General features: G+C 34.9%; 1 protein-coding gene across 1 annotated transcript; it reads left to right on the plus strand.

Moving 5' to 3' along the window:
* The first annotated feature begins 5,567 nt into the window (after window positions 1-5,567).
* LOC128164847 (uncharacterized) lies at window positions 5,568-15,007 on the plus strand. Its single transcript, XM_052828871.1, has 3 exons — window positions 5,568-7,369; window positions 12,461-13,669; window positions 14,964-15,007. The coding sequence occupies exons 1-3, from the start codon at window positions 6,403-6,405 to the stop codon at window positions 15,005-15,007; spliced, it is 2,220 nt and encodes a 739-aa protein (XP_052684831.1). The 5' UTR covers window positions 5,568-6,402.
* The last annotated feature ends 4,560 nt before the right edge of the window (window positions 15,008-19,567 follow it).

Below are 19,567 nucleotides of genomic sequence, written 5' to 3' on the forward strand. Positions count from 1 at the left end.
GATGTTTGTACTGTTTAAAGTCAATTAACTTGGAGTCCGCAAAAATGAGAGAGGATCAAATACATTATCCTTGGATTGTAACGAGGGGGGGGGGGGGCGGGGTGGTTATGTTACTCTTTTGATTGTGAAATCAAATATAACATCCAGTTGTTGGGGTATTTTTGGAGTTGGGTTTTGTGATTCTTGTACATAAATGTTTGAGAGAAGCGCATCATGATCCTTAATTTTGCATTTGGATGCTATCTTCACCAGCCATATGACTGTACTAAAGGAATATAAAAGTCAATCTATCTAGACCCAAATCCTCTAACAGAAGTAAACTAACTCGTATGACGTATGATATTTTAAATTGAACAATTTTGTTTAATGTGAAACCGTCTCTGGTTAATAAGAAAGTGTAAACATGCAATCAATTTATGTTGAGCTCTTTAAACGTGAATATTAATTAATAACTTTCGAAATATCAAGTTCGATGATTCCAAGGACATTAAAGGGACATGGTAACAATTTTTATCAAGTTTTTTTTTTTTGATGTTTACAATGCTTCTGAGATACAGTTTTAATAGTCAACAAAAATGTGAGTGTCATTCGCTTAGTTATAAGCGAGTTAAAGAGATTACAATTCTTTTCTATATAAAGCTTTTGTGTATATTTTAAACGTTGAAGTAAAAAATCCGGTTCTCAGACCTAAAATGAATGAGGTAAACGTTAGGATCTATGTATTTATGCCTTAAATGAATAAAAAAGACAAATCAGTTTGATAAAGAACGTTTACTGGTATATTGAACATATGTAAACAAACAGGGCGCGAGCCTTGTTTACATGACAAAAAATTGTGATCCTTTATTAGGGTCTTCTGTTTCCAACGGAAGACCCTCTTGTTTTTCTTCGGTTTCTTTTTATTATTTTATTTTTTATTCTTTTCTGACTCCATCTCGGCTTTATATCTCAAAAAGTTTTCATCCGATTTCCATGATTTCCATGAAATTTTCAGAGTATTTGTAAAGTTATATGCCTCAAAGATTTTTAAGTTTCAGCATTTACATCACTTCCGTTTAAATTTGATGGCTATTTTTAATTTGTAAAAAAGTGATTTTGTCCGGAGGATTTCTCCACAACCTTTAAAGATATCGCTTTGAAATTTTTACTGATGATAGATGTATCAATTCTATGGTGTACAGGGGCGTTTAAAATTTTATTCATCGATTTTGTTCAAAACCGGAAGTAGTTCCAATTTTTGTAAATTTTCATTTTTTTAAACAAAATAAGACAATTCTAGAGTCTTATAGAACTTGCCATGGTACATTCAAATCTGAAATCTGTTCCAAAATCGAACGATGAATTGCAGAGATATTGGGGATTAAAAACGGTTTTTCCGGAAATTTTGATTCCGCGTTCTTGGTTTAAAAAATAGTGTAAAGTTCAAAGTGAAATTAAATCGTACCAAAAATAATTTGATTTTTGTTAACTCTTACTATGACATGTTCGGATTTTTTTTGTTAAGTCGTTCTTGAAATCGTGAAGGTTTTTGTTAATTCGTACTTAGAATCATTCGAATTTTGTTAAATCGTACCAAGAATTATTCTATTTTTTTTGTAGTTACACTTGTTATTCTTGTCATCAATTTTTACCCCAAGTGGGTCTCCATATATGAACATGTCGTAAAATTCAAACTGTTGCAATTTTCAACAAAACTTCTAAAATAAATAAAATGAATCATATTTTACACAAAAAACCATTACTAAATGCATAAGTGACAAAGGAATAGGTAAAATAATGTCATTTACGACATACCATAGTCGGCGCGAACAACAATATGGAGAGGGAAATCCGAAAGGAGAAAGGGTCGCTTCGTTTCAAAGCGATGTGAACAGCAGTACGAGTCCTCCGAAAATGACAACTGAGAGATGAGGAACGATGGGGAAAAATTCAAACAAAATTATCGCCAACACAATTATTTTAGAACTGCAACTAACGAGCGAAATGAGTCAGAGGAAATTCCAGTAGAGAAAATCGAGATAGTTTACAGCAAAAATGTAAGTCGTCAGTGCTTTTATACTTAGTATAGTTAAAATAGCAACGTTTATGTTACACTATGCCCATCATATAATTTTTTTTCAAACTCAAGTATCGCATATATATGATCTTATGTATAAAATCATCACCATTACAACAAGCAGGCGATATATGTGTATATGGCGGCCCATGCGGTTACCGAAATTGCAATTTTATGAGAAACACAAAATATTTGAATGTTTATATAGTAACTATTTTTCATTTTATCTTAATTGTCGGCAAGTTTACAATAGAAATAAACCTTGCTAATAAACAGGAGATCATAGCTGGAAAGTTATTCTTCAGATTTAGTGAGGTTTTTTTTTAAGATGATCCCCTAAATATATTCTAGCCAGTCAATAGTTTAAAATAAATCACTGGTCAAATTTTTTTCCGAGAATCTTACATTTAAATTATAATTGACTGTCTATTTTCATGTAGAGCTACATTTGTATATATATTTATAGTAAAAAGATACAACAAAGTCTAAGAAATTAAAACATTGTATGTATGCACTATACTTTTTGCAGCACTAATACAGTATAAGTCACAATAAATATTAAATGTGACAATGATTAATTTGCTACACAATGGCATGGACATTTTACCTTTAAAATGTAATTTTTTCTGCATATCTAGTCTAAAGCGGAAAACTAGCAAGTTAACCATGATTTTGCTTATAATGTATTAATTTTTGTTTAATAGGTGATAATTGCCACATTATCCAGATAGCTGCAGCATGATGAGAAGATCGCTGGCACTGTTTTGTCTAAAGATATTTCCAATTTCTTCCTCTGCATCTGAAGTGACAGTCATAACTGTGAAAGGTGGTCAATGTTCCGCAGAAGCAAACCTGTTCAATCCAGCAAATTTCCTCTGCATTAGAGTACTTCGTTGACTTCATTGACAAGGAAATTGAGCCATCCTTACTGGATGCATCAAGTCTTACTGGGCATAGCATCAAGTCTTAGACAGTCATGTTTTAGTCAACACCATGTAAGCAGTTGGAAAGATGGATCCTTTAAAAAATATGTTGCAGGATTTGTTGATACAAAGCTTTTGTTGAGGTCGCAATTCCCAAGGTTGCCATCCTATACCCAACAGACTTTAGTTTCATCTTCTTACATTGTAACTATGCTGCTCATGATGCTTTACAAGATGTCATATCCCTTCAAAGACTTGATCAGTCAATTTTGATTCACAGAATAGTTAGAAGGCATCATTCTATTTGCTAAGTGCAACTTTTTCACATGAACATTTGTCAATGAAGAGAATTACGAAGTGTATGGATAGAAAAATAGCTGCCAATGACGTGAACTATGCAGTTCTAAAGCTAGCATTTAGTAGAGGAAGAGGGCACACAACAAGTTTTGTCAAAAAAGTGTGGAAGTGGACCAAGAGTAACAAAGTCATCCAAGATCAGTATATTCGCTTGCAGGAACATCTTGCTTTACTCTCGACACTAACGGAAGACCCACTCGTTGCTCTGCAACGTGCTCTGCTCTAGTTATATCTTGCTACTTTACTACTGACTTTCAAATTTCATTAGGTCATAGTAAATGCATTCCTAAAGCATTCTAAATAATAAAAACAGAAAAATAGAAATTGACGAAATCATTTCCATAAGATTAACATGGTACATTACCGTTCTGATGCAATCAACAGAAAAAATATTATTTAACGATGGATGCTGATATTGAATGGCATTGTTTATTTGCAACTGAAATCATACAATAGTTTTGTGCAATCTAGATACCTAAATCTTATTACCTAAATTACGCTATAATTGTTACTATACATGCTTGTTTCTAAATTATTTTTGTTAAAGCCTCTATCAGGGTCAGAATAAATCTAGTTGTCTGAGTTTGTGCTTCTAATATCTACTACGCGTGATAAGATATTGTTTAAATCAAATATTGCAATAGTTTGTACAGAAAAAAAGGTAAAAACTCAAAATATCAATGAATAAAAATTAAAAGAAATATACCGAATAAAAGCTGTCGATATCGATTTTCATACATCTGGACCAAACATGCACAACATCATTTTATTCTTGCATTAATTATTGAAGTTATATTTTAAAAAACTTTGAAAACGAGACTTTTTTAAAAAAGTTTAACATCACAAACAAACATATCAATTGATAATGTCACCCCGGGGAATACTGGAAAGATTTACGGTTACCTGATTGTGGATTTAATATAAAAATTTCCTTGTTTCTATTTATTTAAGCAAAATTCTGGGACCACAAAAGCCGAAAATGTGTTTGGTAGTAAATGTCCTTGTAAACAATAATTTGTCAATTTCGTTAAAAAAATATTCATTTGACGATACATTGGATAAAACCAAACATACTCATTTAATCAAAATCAAAGAGCGTTTCGTCGAACATTTAATTTTTAATAATTTTGCATGTGTGTTGAACAAATATATGGGAGATGAATAAAACATAAAGTTTTAGAGAGGATGATGTTGCATTCCAGTTTCAATCGATCATACGAGGAAACGTCACAGGGTCTTCTATATCTATTTGATTTTCCTTTTCGTTAACTTCAGTTATTTCAATTCATTATAATCTAAAACATTTGTTTACAATACATTTGTATTGCAAGTTATTGTAGAGTTATAAATTCGTCAAGTGTATTTTTTTATGTGTAAATTATTCCTACCTGACACCATTATCTTGTTAAATTGAATTGCTTTTTTTGCAACAGATAAAAAAGATTAAGAAGATACAATGTTTCCTAATGTACATTTACAATCTATTTATGCTATTCCTATTATGTACCTATATGAATCGTGCATTGTTACTTTGTACTCTAATATTTCTAAGCAACATTATATAAATAGTGCCTGTTTGGGAGGGTAACAGTTGAAATTGACACCCCGAGAAAACCACTGTCAACCGACGCGAAGCGGAGGTTGACAATGGTTTTCGAGGGGTGTCAATTTCAACTGTTATCCTCCCAAACAGGCACTATTTATTTTGTTATACTGAATGTCTTTTTTAAAAATTTTAAGAAAATTTTACTGCTTTTATATAGGAATAACGTGAATTCTACAGCGAACCGTACGCGCATAATTTTCGCGCATGTAACATTTTTTAATGTTACCCGTTGCCAAGTGCGTTGCTAACGCTGAGGGTAATAGTAAATATTATTAACTGCGTCTTAACCAATCAGATTTCAGTATTTAACATGAAAGTATAACAATACGTTATCTTCCTCCTTACGAGCTAACTAGAAGATGTTAATGATTTTAATGATGGGATTGTGAACGAATAGTTAGTCCCCGTTTATTTACTGATCGACTGCTGAATATTTACTAAGTACTACTCTAGATTTTTGCTGGATGAAACTCTCCACTGATAAAATGTTGCCTAATCCTAAGATAAGGAAAGTGATTGGTAAAATAGTAATGATAAGTCTAAAGATTGACAAGGACATATGTGATTTATGGATATGAGAAGGAAGATATAATTTTATATTTTACCATTGTCGTGGAGAAAAACTTACAGTTTTTCAATATACTTATTCATCTCTGAAATATGTATTTAAATTTAGTAATTCAAACAGTTAAATTTTCATTTCTTTGAAATATATTTTATGATAAATTTAACTATTACAGAATTTAATGATTTTGGTGCTTTAAGAAAAAAACGTTCAGAAATTTTTATGTATTTTATTTTAGCTTTTGTCTGGTTACTCTGAGGTGTCATTTTATTTATTGCACATGTCAACTTTATTTTATCGGGTATGCCAAACTTAAGGTTTCTTTGTTCTCCTGATAAATGTTTTTCGAACGTGGGCTTCACAAGATTTTTGAGGTAATTTTGTTGTAAATGTTTTTATAGCATCCATTTGATTTAGTCCATGAGTGATAAGTTCTTTGTTACGGGATTAACAATGCCCCTAGAATTATTTACCTGGCCAAGTGTTGTTTAATTAGTTGCGTCACAAAGACTTATAGATTAAGTGGACACGCATTGACCAAATGTTCTTTTGTAATCTAATTCTTTTTTTTGGACAACCAATATCTCCAGAATCATTTTGATTGGTTAAAAAGGACATCTTAGAAATTTGATTCAAACAGGTTGCGCGTCCCGGCTGGTCACTTTTCATCATTGAATAAAACCAGCCGGACGTTTGCTTTATTCCTGCCTTCTTTTAATCTATCTAGCCTCAACAAACGGATACATCCATTGGGTTGAGAAGCTGCCCAAGTCTTTGTTTATAACCAAAATAACAAGACGAATAACAAAAGGGTGTGACTGGTGGAGTAGTGGAACGATCCGAGCTTTTTCCCCAGATTCCAGATTCATCATAATATTATATCATCACTGTTACCATGCCAGGCCCATCAAACATGGAATTGAGAAGTTCCTCTCAGCAAGGCAGAATACAGGAGGAACAATCAGAACAAGGGATCACTGAAGCCACAGCTTCAGTCAATGAAGTAGAGGCCCTGCGGAGACAGCTGGAGACCTTAAAAGCATCCAGAGATGCAGAGTATCGCCGGAGAAGAGAATTGGAGGAGCAAATTGACAGACAACCTCAACCGGTAGCTACACCAAGGCAGGTTTGGGAGCCAGCACCCAGAATCCCAGTGCCACAAATGGACAAATTTGATGGCAATACCCCTGTGTCAGAATGGTGGACCACATTTATGGCCTACATCGCCCTACATTCAATCACCGAGGCCAAAGCCATAAAACTATTGCCATTCTATTTGATGGGAATAGCCCTTCAATTCTTCACACACTTGGACAGCTTGTCAAAAACCTCACTAACCAGCATCAGGGATGCTTTCTTTTCTAGATTCCGACCGACAGTCCCCATAAGTCAAGCTTTGATGCGGGTGAAGCAGGGAGCCGACGAATCTGTGGATAAATACCTATACCGAGTGAGGAAACTGGCTGCTGACTGCTCAATGGAAGAGGACAGCATCACATACTTCGCTCGAGAGGGTCTTCTTCAGAAGCTGAGGGTAATAGTGGTCCCACAGAACCCAAAGTCCCTGGAAGACCTCCGAAAAATGGCAGCCCTTGCAGAGGAAGCTACTGGTAAGGATACCGACACCCCGCCTACTGACCTAAAGACGGCCCTTGCGGAGGGAATCAAAATCGCCCTTGCCAGTGTGGATGCTGCAGTGGAGACCAAGGTCCGAAACCACTTAGACGATCAGCTTGCAGATGTCAATGGTGTGTTTGCAGGCCAAACCCAACAACGAAGGCCCCAACCAGTCTCAAGGGACAGGGACAACTTCAGACAGACTAACAGGAGCAGAGAGCCAGGACCTTGCTTCAGATGTGGGGGTAAGTCCTGTTTTGACAAGTCGAAATGCCCTGCTAATGATCAATTTTGTTCTTATTGTGGTGTCAAGAATCATTTAGTTAAAGTATGTCACAAGAGGTTTATCGAAAATTCCCTTCAATTTAATCAAAATCGTTAGGGGTGCGAGCCTGTCCATAGGCATTTGTCTAAGGATGGGCACAAAGGCAAAAGCCATGAAATTTGTTTAGTATCTTCACTAAAGGAAAATAAAGTGCTTATTAATGTAGGAAACAAAAGAATTCGTGCTCTATTAGACACTGGTGCTAGTATAACAATTGTAAGTCAGGAATTTTTAGGTAAGACTTGCTATAAAGACTCTCCCCTTTTAAGTGCTAAACATCCAAAAGTCAAAGGTGTCACAGGAAACTATTTAAAGGTGCTGGGAATGTTAGATATAGAAATATTTATTGATGGTATGGTGTTTGTTCACTCTGTGCATGTCATACAAGATCTTCATTATTCCTTCATACTTGGCTTAGACTTTTTGAGAACCAATCATGCCAATATTGACTATGCAACTAACACATTGAACATAGATACTAAGACTAACATGCATGTTTGTCCCATTATTGCTGATACTGGGTTAGCTAGAGCCATTGGCAATGTCATTATTCCCAAGCGTAGTGAAACAACTATCAGAGTTAAGATTTCTAGGTGTGTAGAAGGTGAAGAGGTGTTGTTAGAGCCCGTGCCAGCACTAGCTCTTAAACATATAATTGCTGCTAAATGCATTGTCACGGTGCACAATCATGGTGCATATCTGAAGGTCATGAACCCTACTTATAATGACATCAATCTTACCCATAATCAAGTACTTGCTACAGTACAAGAACTATCCAAAGGTAAGGTTATACCCCTAGAAGAAGAAAGTGTCACCAACATTAATACTGTGAGTATGGGAACAGAGAAGTCAGAGTGCAAATCTGATTTACAGTTTGACCTCTCTGATTCTGATCTGACTGAAATTCAAAAACAAAATCTTCAGAAGTTTTTAGTTGGTTACAGAGATATATTTTCTGCTGACTTGTCTGAGCTAGGGAAGACCAGTTTGTACAAACACAAAATTGAGACCTTCCCTGGATCCAAGCCAGTCAGAAAACAGTTCTATAGAACTTCACCTCAAACCGCTAAGGAAATCCGAAGGCAGGTCGATGAAATGCTCAAGCATGACATCATCCAGCCTTCGAATTCTGAGTGGCATTCTCCAGTTGTCATGGTTAGGAAAAAGAATGGACAGATGAGATTTGCATGTGATTACAGAGCTCTGAATAAGATCACAGTCCCAATGTCCTTTCCTTTGCCTCACCTTGAAACTGTTTTTGATGCTATTGGTGAAACTAAAGCTCAATACTTCACAAATCTTGATTTTCGATCTGCATTTTGGCAGGTAGAAATAAGCCCATGTTCACAGCATAAAGCCGCATTTATAACCCAAGATGGAGTGTATGAGTGGAAAAGGATGCCATTCGGGTTGATGAATTCACCCATTTCCTTTCAGACACTCATGTCAGGGGTTCTTAGGGAAATGAACTTCAGGTCTGTACTTGTGTACATTGATGATGTATTGATTTTCTCCAAGGACTTTTCAACCCATCTTAGAGACATTGCTCAGGTTTTCAGTAAGCTACGTGAAGCTGGCCTGACCTTACAACCTTCAAAGTGTCACTTTGCTGTCAAACAGTTGAAGTTTTTGGGTCATGTCATCTCACGTCATGGGGTTGAAGTTGATCCAGAAAAAACCAAAGCAGTCAATGAATTTCCTGTCCCCAGAAAACAAAAACATGTCAGAAGTTTCTTGGGTATGGCCAATTATTATCGCAAGTTCATTCACAATTATGCTAAAATAGCTACTCCCCTAAATGCACTCCTACGACACGATGTACGCTTTCAATGGACCTCCGAATGCCAAACTGCCTTTGAAACTCTCAAAAGTGCCCTTATTTCTGCACCTATACTTTCTTATCCTGATCCTCAGAAATCTTTCATCTTAACCTGCGATGCGTCAGACAAAGCTATAGGTTATTATCTAAGTCAGCAATCCTCAGACAAAAAGGAACATGTTATCGCCTATGGAGGTAAGGCCTTATCTAAGGAGGAAAAACGTTATACCACTTCTGAAAAAGAGCTCTTAGCTGTAGTAAAGGGAGTGGAAGCATATCGACCCTATCTTGTGGGAGGTAAGTTCACCATATATACAGATCACAGAGCACTAGTCTGGTTAAAGTCTGCCAAACACACAGGTAGGTTAGAACGTTGGGCATTGAAATTGCAGGAGTATGATTTTGAAATCATCCATAGACCAGGTAAGAACAACTTTGTAGCTGATGCTCTCAGCAGACGCCCTTACCCAGAGGAGCAAGAGAATATTACTATTGCCACACCTCCTATCAATTCCATCTGTCTGACAGAATCTTCTGATGAAGAAAATGACATTGAAAAGGTATGTGTGCAAGTAAATTTATTCTATGACCCTTCTGAAACTGATATAGTAGTCCTAGAAGAAGATCACCTACAACCAGTGTTAGATAATAGAAAATCACTTGCTCAATTACAACGGGAATGTCCAGACTTCAAGGATATTATAAGGTATGTAGAAAAGCAAGAACTGCCTCAAGACACTTCTAAACATAACAGTATAGTAGCCGAGTCTAAACACTATTCTATAGTGAATGGTATTCTGACCCATCTTTTTCAAAGACGCTGTAGCAGACAACCAGAGGAAATGAGGTATATAACACAGATAGCTCTTCCTAAAGTCTTGCGACTAGATGCACTTAAACAATATCACGATAGTTTGGCAGGTGGTGGACACTTAGGAATAGAAAAGGTACGTGCTTCCTTGATACAGCGATACTTTTGGCCACGGATGCATCAAGACATAGTGGACTATGTCAAATCCTGTTCCAGATGTCAATATGCCAAGAGGAACTACAATCCTGTGAAGCCACCCATGCAACCCATGCCTGCTAGAGAAAGGTTTGAATGTTGGCAAATAGATATTTTAGGTCCGCTACACAAGAGTCCTGAAGGATATGAGTATATCCTATTGTGTATTGATGCTGGAACCCATTGGCCAGAAGCATTCCCTCTTAAATCTCAGAATGCAAAGGAAGTTGCTAATGTTCTCTTTGAAAACATCTTTGCTCGCTATGGTGCTCCTTCAATTTTATTTTCTGACCGAGGTAGGAACTTTATGTCTAAACTTATCAATGCTCTCTGTGAAATTTTTGACATTTCTCAGCATCATACCAGTGCATATCACCCCAATACCAATGGGTTAGTTGAACGCCAGAATAGTGTCATAGCTCAATCTCTTCGTGCATATGGTGATAAGGATCAACAATTATGGCCCAAGTTTCTCCCTGGTATTTTAATGTCCTTCAGAAAATCTGTCTCTTCTCATTCTACTGAGTTCTCTCCCTTCCATATGATGTTTGGTAAAGAGATGAGATTACCATTTGACGTAGATTTACAACCTAAGGACAACTTAAGTCAGGACACACGGGAATATCTAAGAGAGTTCATGTCACGTCTCAAAATATCCCATGAGATTGGACAGAAAAATGTGGAATATCACCAGCAGAGGAACAAAGAGAGATATGACCGAACAGCAAAAACGCCTCACTTTAAGATTGGTGACACTGTACTGACAACAACTCATCAAGTGCCTAAAGGTCAGTCCTCCAAACTATGGGATAAGTGTACTGGACCATACCAAATCGTAGGATTGGGACCAAATTATACCTACCGCTTACGTCGAATATCTGACAACAAGGTACATCCATCCTTGGTAAGTGCAATTCACTTAAAAGACTACTATCCTCCAGAAACATACAGAGCTCATCTACAACTTCCCCCATCTGATGAAGGACAAGAGGATACACAATCAACAGAAGGCAATGATGCACAATCAACAGAAGGCAATGATGCACCTGATCCTCCTAACCCAGCTACACCTGATAGACCACAAAATACTCCAAATCCCACTCCTGCTCACCATCCCCTTCCTAACATTCCTGACTCAACGCCTAATTTACCACAAGATCATCCAACACCACCTGCAACAGGTAACCAGAGTACTTCTTCTCAGCCACAGGATAAAATGTGGAATATCAAAGAAATCCCAACAGCCAAATTTAAGAACAACAGAAGACTAATAAGGGTTGTATGGGAAGACGGTACAAGGACATGGGAACCAGATGAAATGTTCTCACCTGAAATGCTAGCCGATATCAACAGACGCTTTACCAAATATGGTAAACGTAAACGAACTTGTTTTGTAAAACCATCCCAATCTTAAACTCATTCCTTCATTATCATGTGTAAGAAGCTATTCTTAATCTCAGGAAACTACTCTTTATTCCAATTGTTACCATTCCATTATCTCTGAAATAGATATCCTAATTATTATCCCTTTTGTATGCAAAATTCATCCCCAAACTTATAATTGCTCTCTGTATATGCCACAGAGTTATGTTTTTTGTTCTTATGTGTAGCTATCCCATACACACTATTTATCCCATTACACACATGTATATATCCCATACTTGTGTTTATCCCAATTAAGTCATGTAAACATCCCCTACATGATATTGATTCCATTTATGACATGTATACATCCCCTACATGTTCATATTTCTTTAGGTGTATGTAGATATCCCATACATCACATCTTTATTGCGCCACTTTACATGTAATGATTCCTTACATGTCTTACATCTAAAATCTTCATGTATAATTATTCCATACATGCAACAGTGTCAATACAATGGACTTCTTCTCTTCCAGTTTATTTTTGACTGCTTAGGTTAGGGTTTTGATAAGTATTGATCTTTAAGAGATTAATGAGGAGATTGCATTGGTAGAGAGTTTAATATTTTATTTTTCTAACTAAATTTGGATGACATTAGGTGTATTTTCTAAATTCTGAAAATATCAAAATTGTTGTGATGATGCCCCCCATTTTTACATTATATTATGTAGGTTATATAGTGCTAGATTGTTAGGTTGGCCACCTTGCAGTCAATGATATCATCACAACTCATTTTTTTTCCCATTTTGGCATTTTGTAGGGTCTCTCTCATCAATCTGGTACCAACTCCTGCCTCTCATCAGTCTTTTCATGCTATCCCTAATCCCAGTAGCAGTTGCAACAAACAAAGAAGTTGAGTTTAGTCCAGTGGGAGACAACATTCATCGCCTCAACTATGGAGTAATCTTTAAGAAGGACTCAACTCTAGTTTTGTCACAAGAATATTGGACCCACACCTTTCACCTACAGCTACCCAATTCTATTAAGCCCACCAATGTCTCAACTAGGTGCAATCGTAATGAGTCTCACTGTTACAAATGGAATGATTTAGTTAGTGTTTTTCAAACTCTGCATGTTGAAACTCAAAGTCATGTCAAGGAAGTTGTGAAAACTATTAGGTCTTTAATTCCTCAAACTAATTTTCCAACAAAATCTTCAAAAAAATCCCCAAGAGCATTTTTGCCCTTTATTGGCTCTCTATCAAGAAGTCTATTTGGAACAGCCACTATAGAAGATGTTCAGTTATTAGCCCGACATGTCAATGCTCTTAATGCACGCACTACTAAATTTGAACTTGCTATGCAACAATATGATGCACATCTGTCTTCTTTCATATCCATTGTTAATAATCGCACTACTAACTTGCTTAAAGGAATTCAGTTGAATACTAAAGTTATTAACAACATTGCTGCTGCAGTTGATGCTAAATTTGTTCAAATGGAGCATGCCATGACTAATGTGTCATCTCTTTTGATTCAACAAATAAATGAGGCAAATGTATTGAGAAGCAATTTGGACAATTTACAATCTGCAATTCAAAATTTAATTGAAGGAAAGTTATCTCCCTTTCTTATTCCAAAACAAAAATTGAAATCAGTTATACAAGATATTTCAAAAATGCTCAGAACTTCACACAAAGGATTCTACCTAACTCATACTAATCCCACGTACTATTACTCACATGGTAAATTCCTCTACGCACGAAATAATAAGCATGTCTACCTATCTGTTAAATTTCCCATTTCCACTCACAAGGCCCCAATGCAACTTTACGAAGTTACCTCCCTTCCTGTTCCTATTAATATTTCCTCATCACATGCTACCCAACTTCTTAACATGCCAAAATACTTTGCAATTACCAAGCACCATGACTACTATCTCAACCTTAAATCTGATGTTTTACTTAACTGTGTGCATGCAGGTCCCACTATCCTTTGTGATCATAACTTACCATTGAAACCTATAACCAGTAAGGATTGCTCCATTGCACTTTTTAACAATGATGTCAAGGCGATTCATAAACTCTGTAACTTTAAGTTCATTCCAAATGTGTTGAATTCCAACATCATTGAATTATCCCCAACATCTGTATTGATTTATAAGATTCAAAGTTTATCACTTGATTGCCCAAAAGAAAAGAAAGTGATTTCAGGTTGTGCATTTTGTATCATTCATGTACCATGCAAGTGTTCATTGTCAACTGATTCTTTATATTTACCCCCTCGTCTAGTGAATTGCTATCAATCGCAGCAAAATTTTACAATTCTGCATCCTTTCAACCTTGCTTTACTTCAACAATTTTTTGATGAAAACAAACTTGCAAATTTATTAGGTGATACTATATTCCCTAAGCCTATTGATTTGAAAGTCCCATTGTTTAAAATTTTTAACCATTCCATGGATAAAGTCATTGCTGATGATCACAGGTATCAATTAAGTTTAAATAAAATGGCTGAAGCAGCAAAGAAAGATGAGACAATTTTTAAGCAGTTATCAGAACCTCTTATTGATGGATTGATTAATATTCCTTCTTCCTGGCCTGACACCAATGCTATTTTAATATTTACCACTATGGGAGGAACAGTTGTCTCTCTGATTTTCTGTGTTTTTGCTTTAATCAAATTAAGAAAACTCAAAATTGAATTATTAATCTTACAACAAGTGGCACAAGCAAATTCTCAAACAATTCCTTCATTTATTTATCAAGCTAAAACAACAGCACCTGTTTTGAAAGCGCCAGTGTCTATTGAAAAGTTGTTAATTTCTGAGATTTCTTGGATTCATGCAGTTTTCACTGTTGGTTTCATCATAATTATTATTTTGTGCATTATTATCTTTTACCTTTGGAGATCAAGACCATCTAAAGAAACAATTTTACAATTGGAAATTACATCTGGTGGTAAATGTGCAATAATTCCTCTTTTGACCTTGCCTTTGTGTCCATCTTATTACAAATTTCAGAGCCCGGTCATTAGAAATTTAACAACTTCCCCAAATTTTCTAAATTTTAAACTTTATGCAGACTGGGATCAATTCGACGTTATTGATAAACAATCTTCCAAAACAATCCAAATTCCGAAAGTAATTACTTTGAATTGGCTTAATCATTCAAATGTGACAAAAATTTTAAAACAACCATATTGTGCATATGTTATGGTTACACACCAAGGTTTTAATACAATCATAACTCCCTCCTCCTTAATTCAAAACTCTTGTGACTTGCTTACAATTGTTTAGTTAACTAATCATACCTTCATTTTCAGCAACCAACATGAGTGAGTTTTATCTTTTTATGGGCATTAATTGACTTGAATCATAAACAGGACTTGATGATATTTGAATTCTTTTTCTGCAAATAAATATTTTTTTTCATACTGTGCAACATGTAATGTAGTTCTATCTTATGTATATATGTTTTATTTGTTTGCTGATTTGTTTTATTTGTCTACCATTTTTGTGTTCTATAAATGCTGTTCTTCTGTTTAATAAATCAAAGAAGAAACTTGATTAGCATAATGATACCTGTGAATTTTCACTATATTCAGCAACAATTTTTTTATTGCTCAATTGTAAATACTTATATTAGGTTTTTATTTTAATCTCTACTTGTTTTATTTTTGGTTTGGGGACCAAACCTATTGTGGCCAGGGGGGTAATTTGTCATGTAATCATTTTCAACTTTAGATTGAAAATTAATAAAAGACATTTGTCGTGGAGAAAAACTTACAGTTTTTCAATATACTTATTCATCTCTGAAATATGTATTTAAATTTAGTAATTCAAACAGTTAAATTTTCATTTCTTTGAAATATATTTTATGATAAATTTAACTATTACAGAATTTAATGATTTTGGTGCTTTAAGAAAAAAACGTTCAGAAATTTTTATGTATTTTATTTTAGCTTTTGTCTGGTTACTCTGAGGTGTCATTTTATTTATTGCACATGTCAACTTTATTTTATCGGGTATGCCAAACTTAAGGTTTCTTTGTTCTCCTGATAAATGTTTTTCGAACGTGGGCTTCACAAGATTTTTGAGGTAATTTTGTTGTAAATGTTTTTATAGCATCCATTTGATTTAGTCCATGAGTGATAAGTTCTTTGTTACGGGATTAACAATGCCCCTAGAATTATTTACCTGGCCAAGTGTTGTTTAATTAGTTGCGTCACAAAGACTTATAGATTAAGTGGACACGCATTGACCAAATGTTCTTTTGTAATCTAATTCTTTTTTTTGGACAACCAATATCTCCAGAATCATTTTGATTGGTTAAAAAGGACATCTTAGAAATTTGATTCAAACAGGTTGCGCGTCCCGGCTGGTCACTTTTCATCATTGAATAAAACCAGCCGGACGTTTGCTTTATTCCTGCCTTCTTTTAATCTATCTAGCCTCAACAAACGGATACATCCATTGGGTTGAGAAGCTGCCCAAGTCTTTGTTTATAACCAAAATAACAAGACGAATAACAAAAGGGTGTGACTTAATTTGTCATGTAATCATTTTCAACTTTAGATTGAAAATTAATAAAAGACACCATTATAAATTATGACCCATCAAAACCTGATTTGCGAGCATTAAAATGTTTCGATTTCACTTGAAAAGACTTCGAATTGATTGGTGATCGGCCCAAGTCCTGTAGTTTAATTTAAGTCCAGGCTTTTTAGCATTATTGATTGCTGCGCTTTTAATACAAATGGATCACGTGAATTTACGTACGTTGTTATCGGTCATTTGCAAAACTATTTTGTTAAATACCATTTGGGTTGTGCACACAGGTACTCTAAAGTGGATATTAAAAAGATGATTGTAGTTTTTAGAATTAGGTCTTTCAACAATCTGTTGGTATTCCAAGAGGTACCAACTGCACTTTATGGTTAGCAGACCTGTTTTTGTATTCATAGAGCAGAATTTATTCAAAAACTTGTACGTGAAAAAAAATCACTCGCTGTGGCCTTCAACTCAAATTTAAGGTATATCGACGACGTATTACATGTACGTACAAATGTATATCAAATAACAATAATCTTGTTACTTCCATACTTGCGTCGACTCGATATATCCCAATGAACTTGAAATAAAAGATATCACAGAGTCTGCATTATCTGTTTCATATTTGGATATTTTACTGGAAAGGGACAATGGTGGTAACATAACAACATAACTTTATGATAAACGTGATGAGTTCAACTTTCCTTAATTATGTAGAAATGTACCTTCATCACATGCATATGGAGTTTTATTCTCTCAGTGGATTCGATAAACAAGGGCATGCTCTTTGTATGAACAATTTCTAAGGCGAGGCAAGCTACTGACAAACACATTGATAAAACAGGACTATCAACGGTCTCAACTGAAGTCATCCTTTCATAAGTTCGGTGGTCGATACAACGACCATGTCAGCAAATGCAATCTTCCACTGAGTCGCGTGCTGACTGACGTTACTTATGGTTAGGTCATTATTAATCACCGTATTGTATACGGATTTTCCCGGTTTTTTTCCAATTACGACAGAGAACACACGGCGGGTGTGACCGGTGTCGTATAATTTAAGCTCCGCCCTGTAAAATGGTCCGGCCGGACCTTTAATGTTAACATTTAGGGTCCGGCTTTCTTCTATAAGAAAAGGTCCTACCCGTAGTCACTTATTAAAAGTTCTCTTAAAGTAATTTGCTCATGTACATGTATCTTAAAGATGTCTTTGTTTATGTAATCCAATCGGACATTTGCGTATCGTACATGTATGACCGTAATACTAATTAAATTACTTTTGGAATATTAAAGTTAATATTGATAGCGGGTTAGATTTTGACCAATTGTATAAGAATCTGAAAAAAGAAAAAGAAAACCAGGAGTATTTTGACAATAATTTGCACACACTATTAAGTCCCTTTGTTTTTAAATCTCTTCCGGTGTATATGTATTAACAGAGGGTTTCACGACAGGTGAACACGGGTAAAAGAAGCCCTGCAGGCATTCACACCTGTGCTAATCAGAATACACCCCTGAACTGTGAAAGAAAAAATGTCTCCGCTGTAGTGTTCTACACAACTTATATTTTCTTTTTAGCTCGTGCTTTGTTTAATTTTCAGTAGGTTAGGAACGTTTGATTATATACTAATAATTTATACGCCTCTAGGTAGATTTAACATTTATTTAGTGTATGATAAATGAAAAGAGGCCGCATACATGTATATGGATTACCTGAACAAAAGCGATATACGTTGACAATATACTGAACATACGTAACTGTGGTAACTATAAGGGCGTGAAAAAACAAAATAAAGTTAATTAGAAGACACATGTACCTATTATCAAAAAGCGTGTTTTGATTGACTACAGGTACAAGTAGTGTTTATTCATTCTTTCTTTATTCACTGTAGGCTTAACAGCCCATTCGTATTCATGTACATATAACATAGAGATATGCAATTGGAACAGGAAAATAGACAATCTACTTAAATTATGCCAAAAATTCATTCTGTAATTTTAAACTATTATCTGTTAACTTTACAAGGTTATTCAGAATTTGGTGAAAATTATCATGGAGTTGCCCCCCCCCCCTTTCTTTTTGGGGAGTATGTATAAAACATTGGCATGAACATAAGGAAATTATAAGTGAAATGGTATATATAATTCATAGTATTTTTACCCAATGACCTTTTATTTTAGAGGTAGGACCCAATATAATAGTTGAAGGTCCGCCTCGTTAAAAAAACTAGTCATACATGGATGTAGTTTAATATTCATTTGAATCTTGTTGTGATATTTTTCATTTGATCTTCTGAATGTTGGAATGGACATGAAATTGACTTCAGGGAAGTTTTTTTTTATTTATTCAGAGTAGTTGCACATCATTTATAAGTATTTAAATAATTGATTTTCATTGTAAGATATTTCAATTAAAGGAATGAGACCCGGTACATGTATATATAAATGCACTGTGTCCCTAAAAAGATCGTAAAATTAATGTAATCTTTAGTAAGAGAAGTTACTGTAGTAAATCATATTTTTAATTAAGTTTTATCCGACGACTTTTAAAAATGCGACAAAGGCCTAAAATCCATTGCAAACGATTGTCCGTCTCATTGAATAATCTTAAAATATTAAGCTATGTTTGGGCTTTTTGTCTGACGGTATTGATTTTCATCTAATGGCCTTTTTATTCTTTAAATTGGGGGAGGGGCAAAGAAATGCATTTGATAATGTTTATATGATACTTGTGAAAAAAATTAATGCTATACATTTATGTGGGCGTAGCAGGCAGAAATCTAAAATAAAATGTTACCGGGGTGTCAACATTTGCCTTTTTCACACAAATATTTTCTTTTTAAGAAATTTTTAAACTGAATCACCTTAAATTCTTTTAGGATACAAAATGCTAAGACAGGAATGTGACTCTTTGCTAATATTACATGTGTTTAATTTCTTATGAACAAATCAATTCCTTTGGATACTCCACTTCTTTGATATTAACAACGGCAAAAGTCTGATCCAAAAATATAATTATAGAAAAAAGGATCGAAGAGTTGAACAATTTATTAAAATTAGCATAACTTATAAATGTGCCCTAGTGCAAAAAAATAGCAATAATACGTACCGCTTGCAGGTATCGGTATTTAACTTAATTGTAAAAAATATTTGATTTTGTAACGTGTCACGTTTTTAAGCATGTATCATATTGGAAAGATGTGCAAAAAGAGGACGTATAAAATGTCCATTTTTTGCATGATCATTTCAAACAGTCAAACAACTCAAGGTGTGAACCCTTCACACCTGCAGGGTGGTGTTTGTGTGTATATAACACCTGAGTGAAGCCATTGTTCAATTAGTGACACCAATCAGTTTCATTTCCTGTTTATATAAG

This window comes from Crassostrea angulata, chromosome 10 (genome assembly GCF_025612915.1).
Source record: "Crassostrea angulata isolate pt1a10 chromosome 10, ASM2561291v2, whole genome shotgun sequence".
Lineage (NCBI taxonomy): Eukaryota > Metazoa > Mollusca > Bivalvia > Ostreida > Ostreidae > Magallana > Magallana angulata.

Excerpts from the sequence above, each read along its gene's own strand:
- LOC128164847 (XM_052828871.1), top strand. The coding sequence starts at position 6,403 with ATGCCAGGCCCATCAAACATGGAATTGAGAAGTTCCTCTCAGCAAGGC. Across the intron at positions 7,370-12,460 it reads ACCTTGCTTCAGATGTGGGG|GGTCTCTCTCATCAATCTGG; the intron begins GTAAGTCCTGTT and ends GGCATTTTGTAG. Across the intron at positions 13,670-14,963 it reads ACCATTGAAACCTATAACCA|CAACCAACATGAGTGAGTTT; the intron begins GTAAGGATTGCT and ends CTTCATTTTCAG.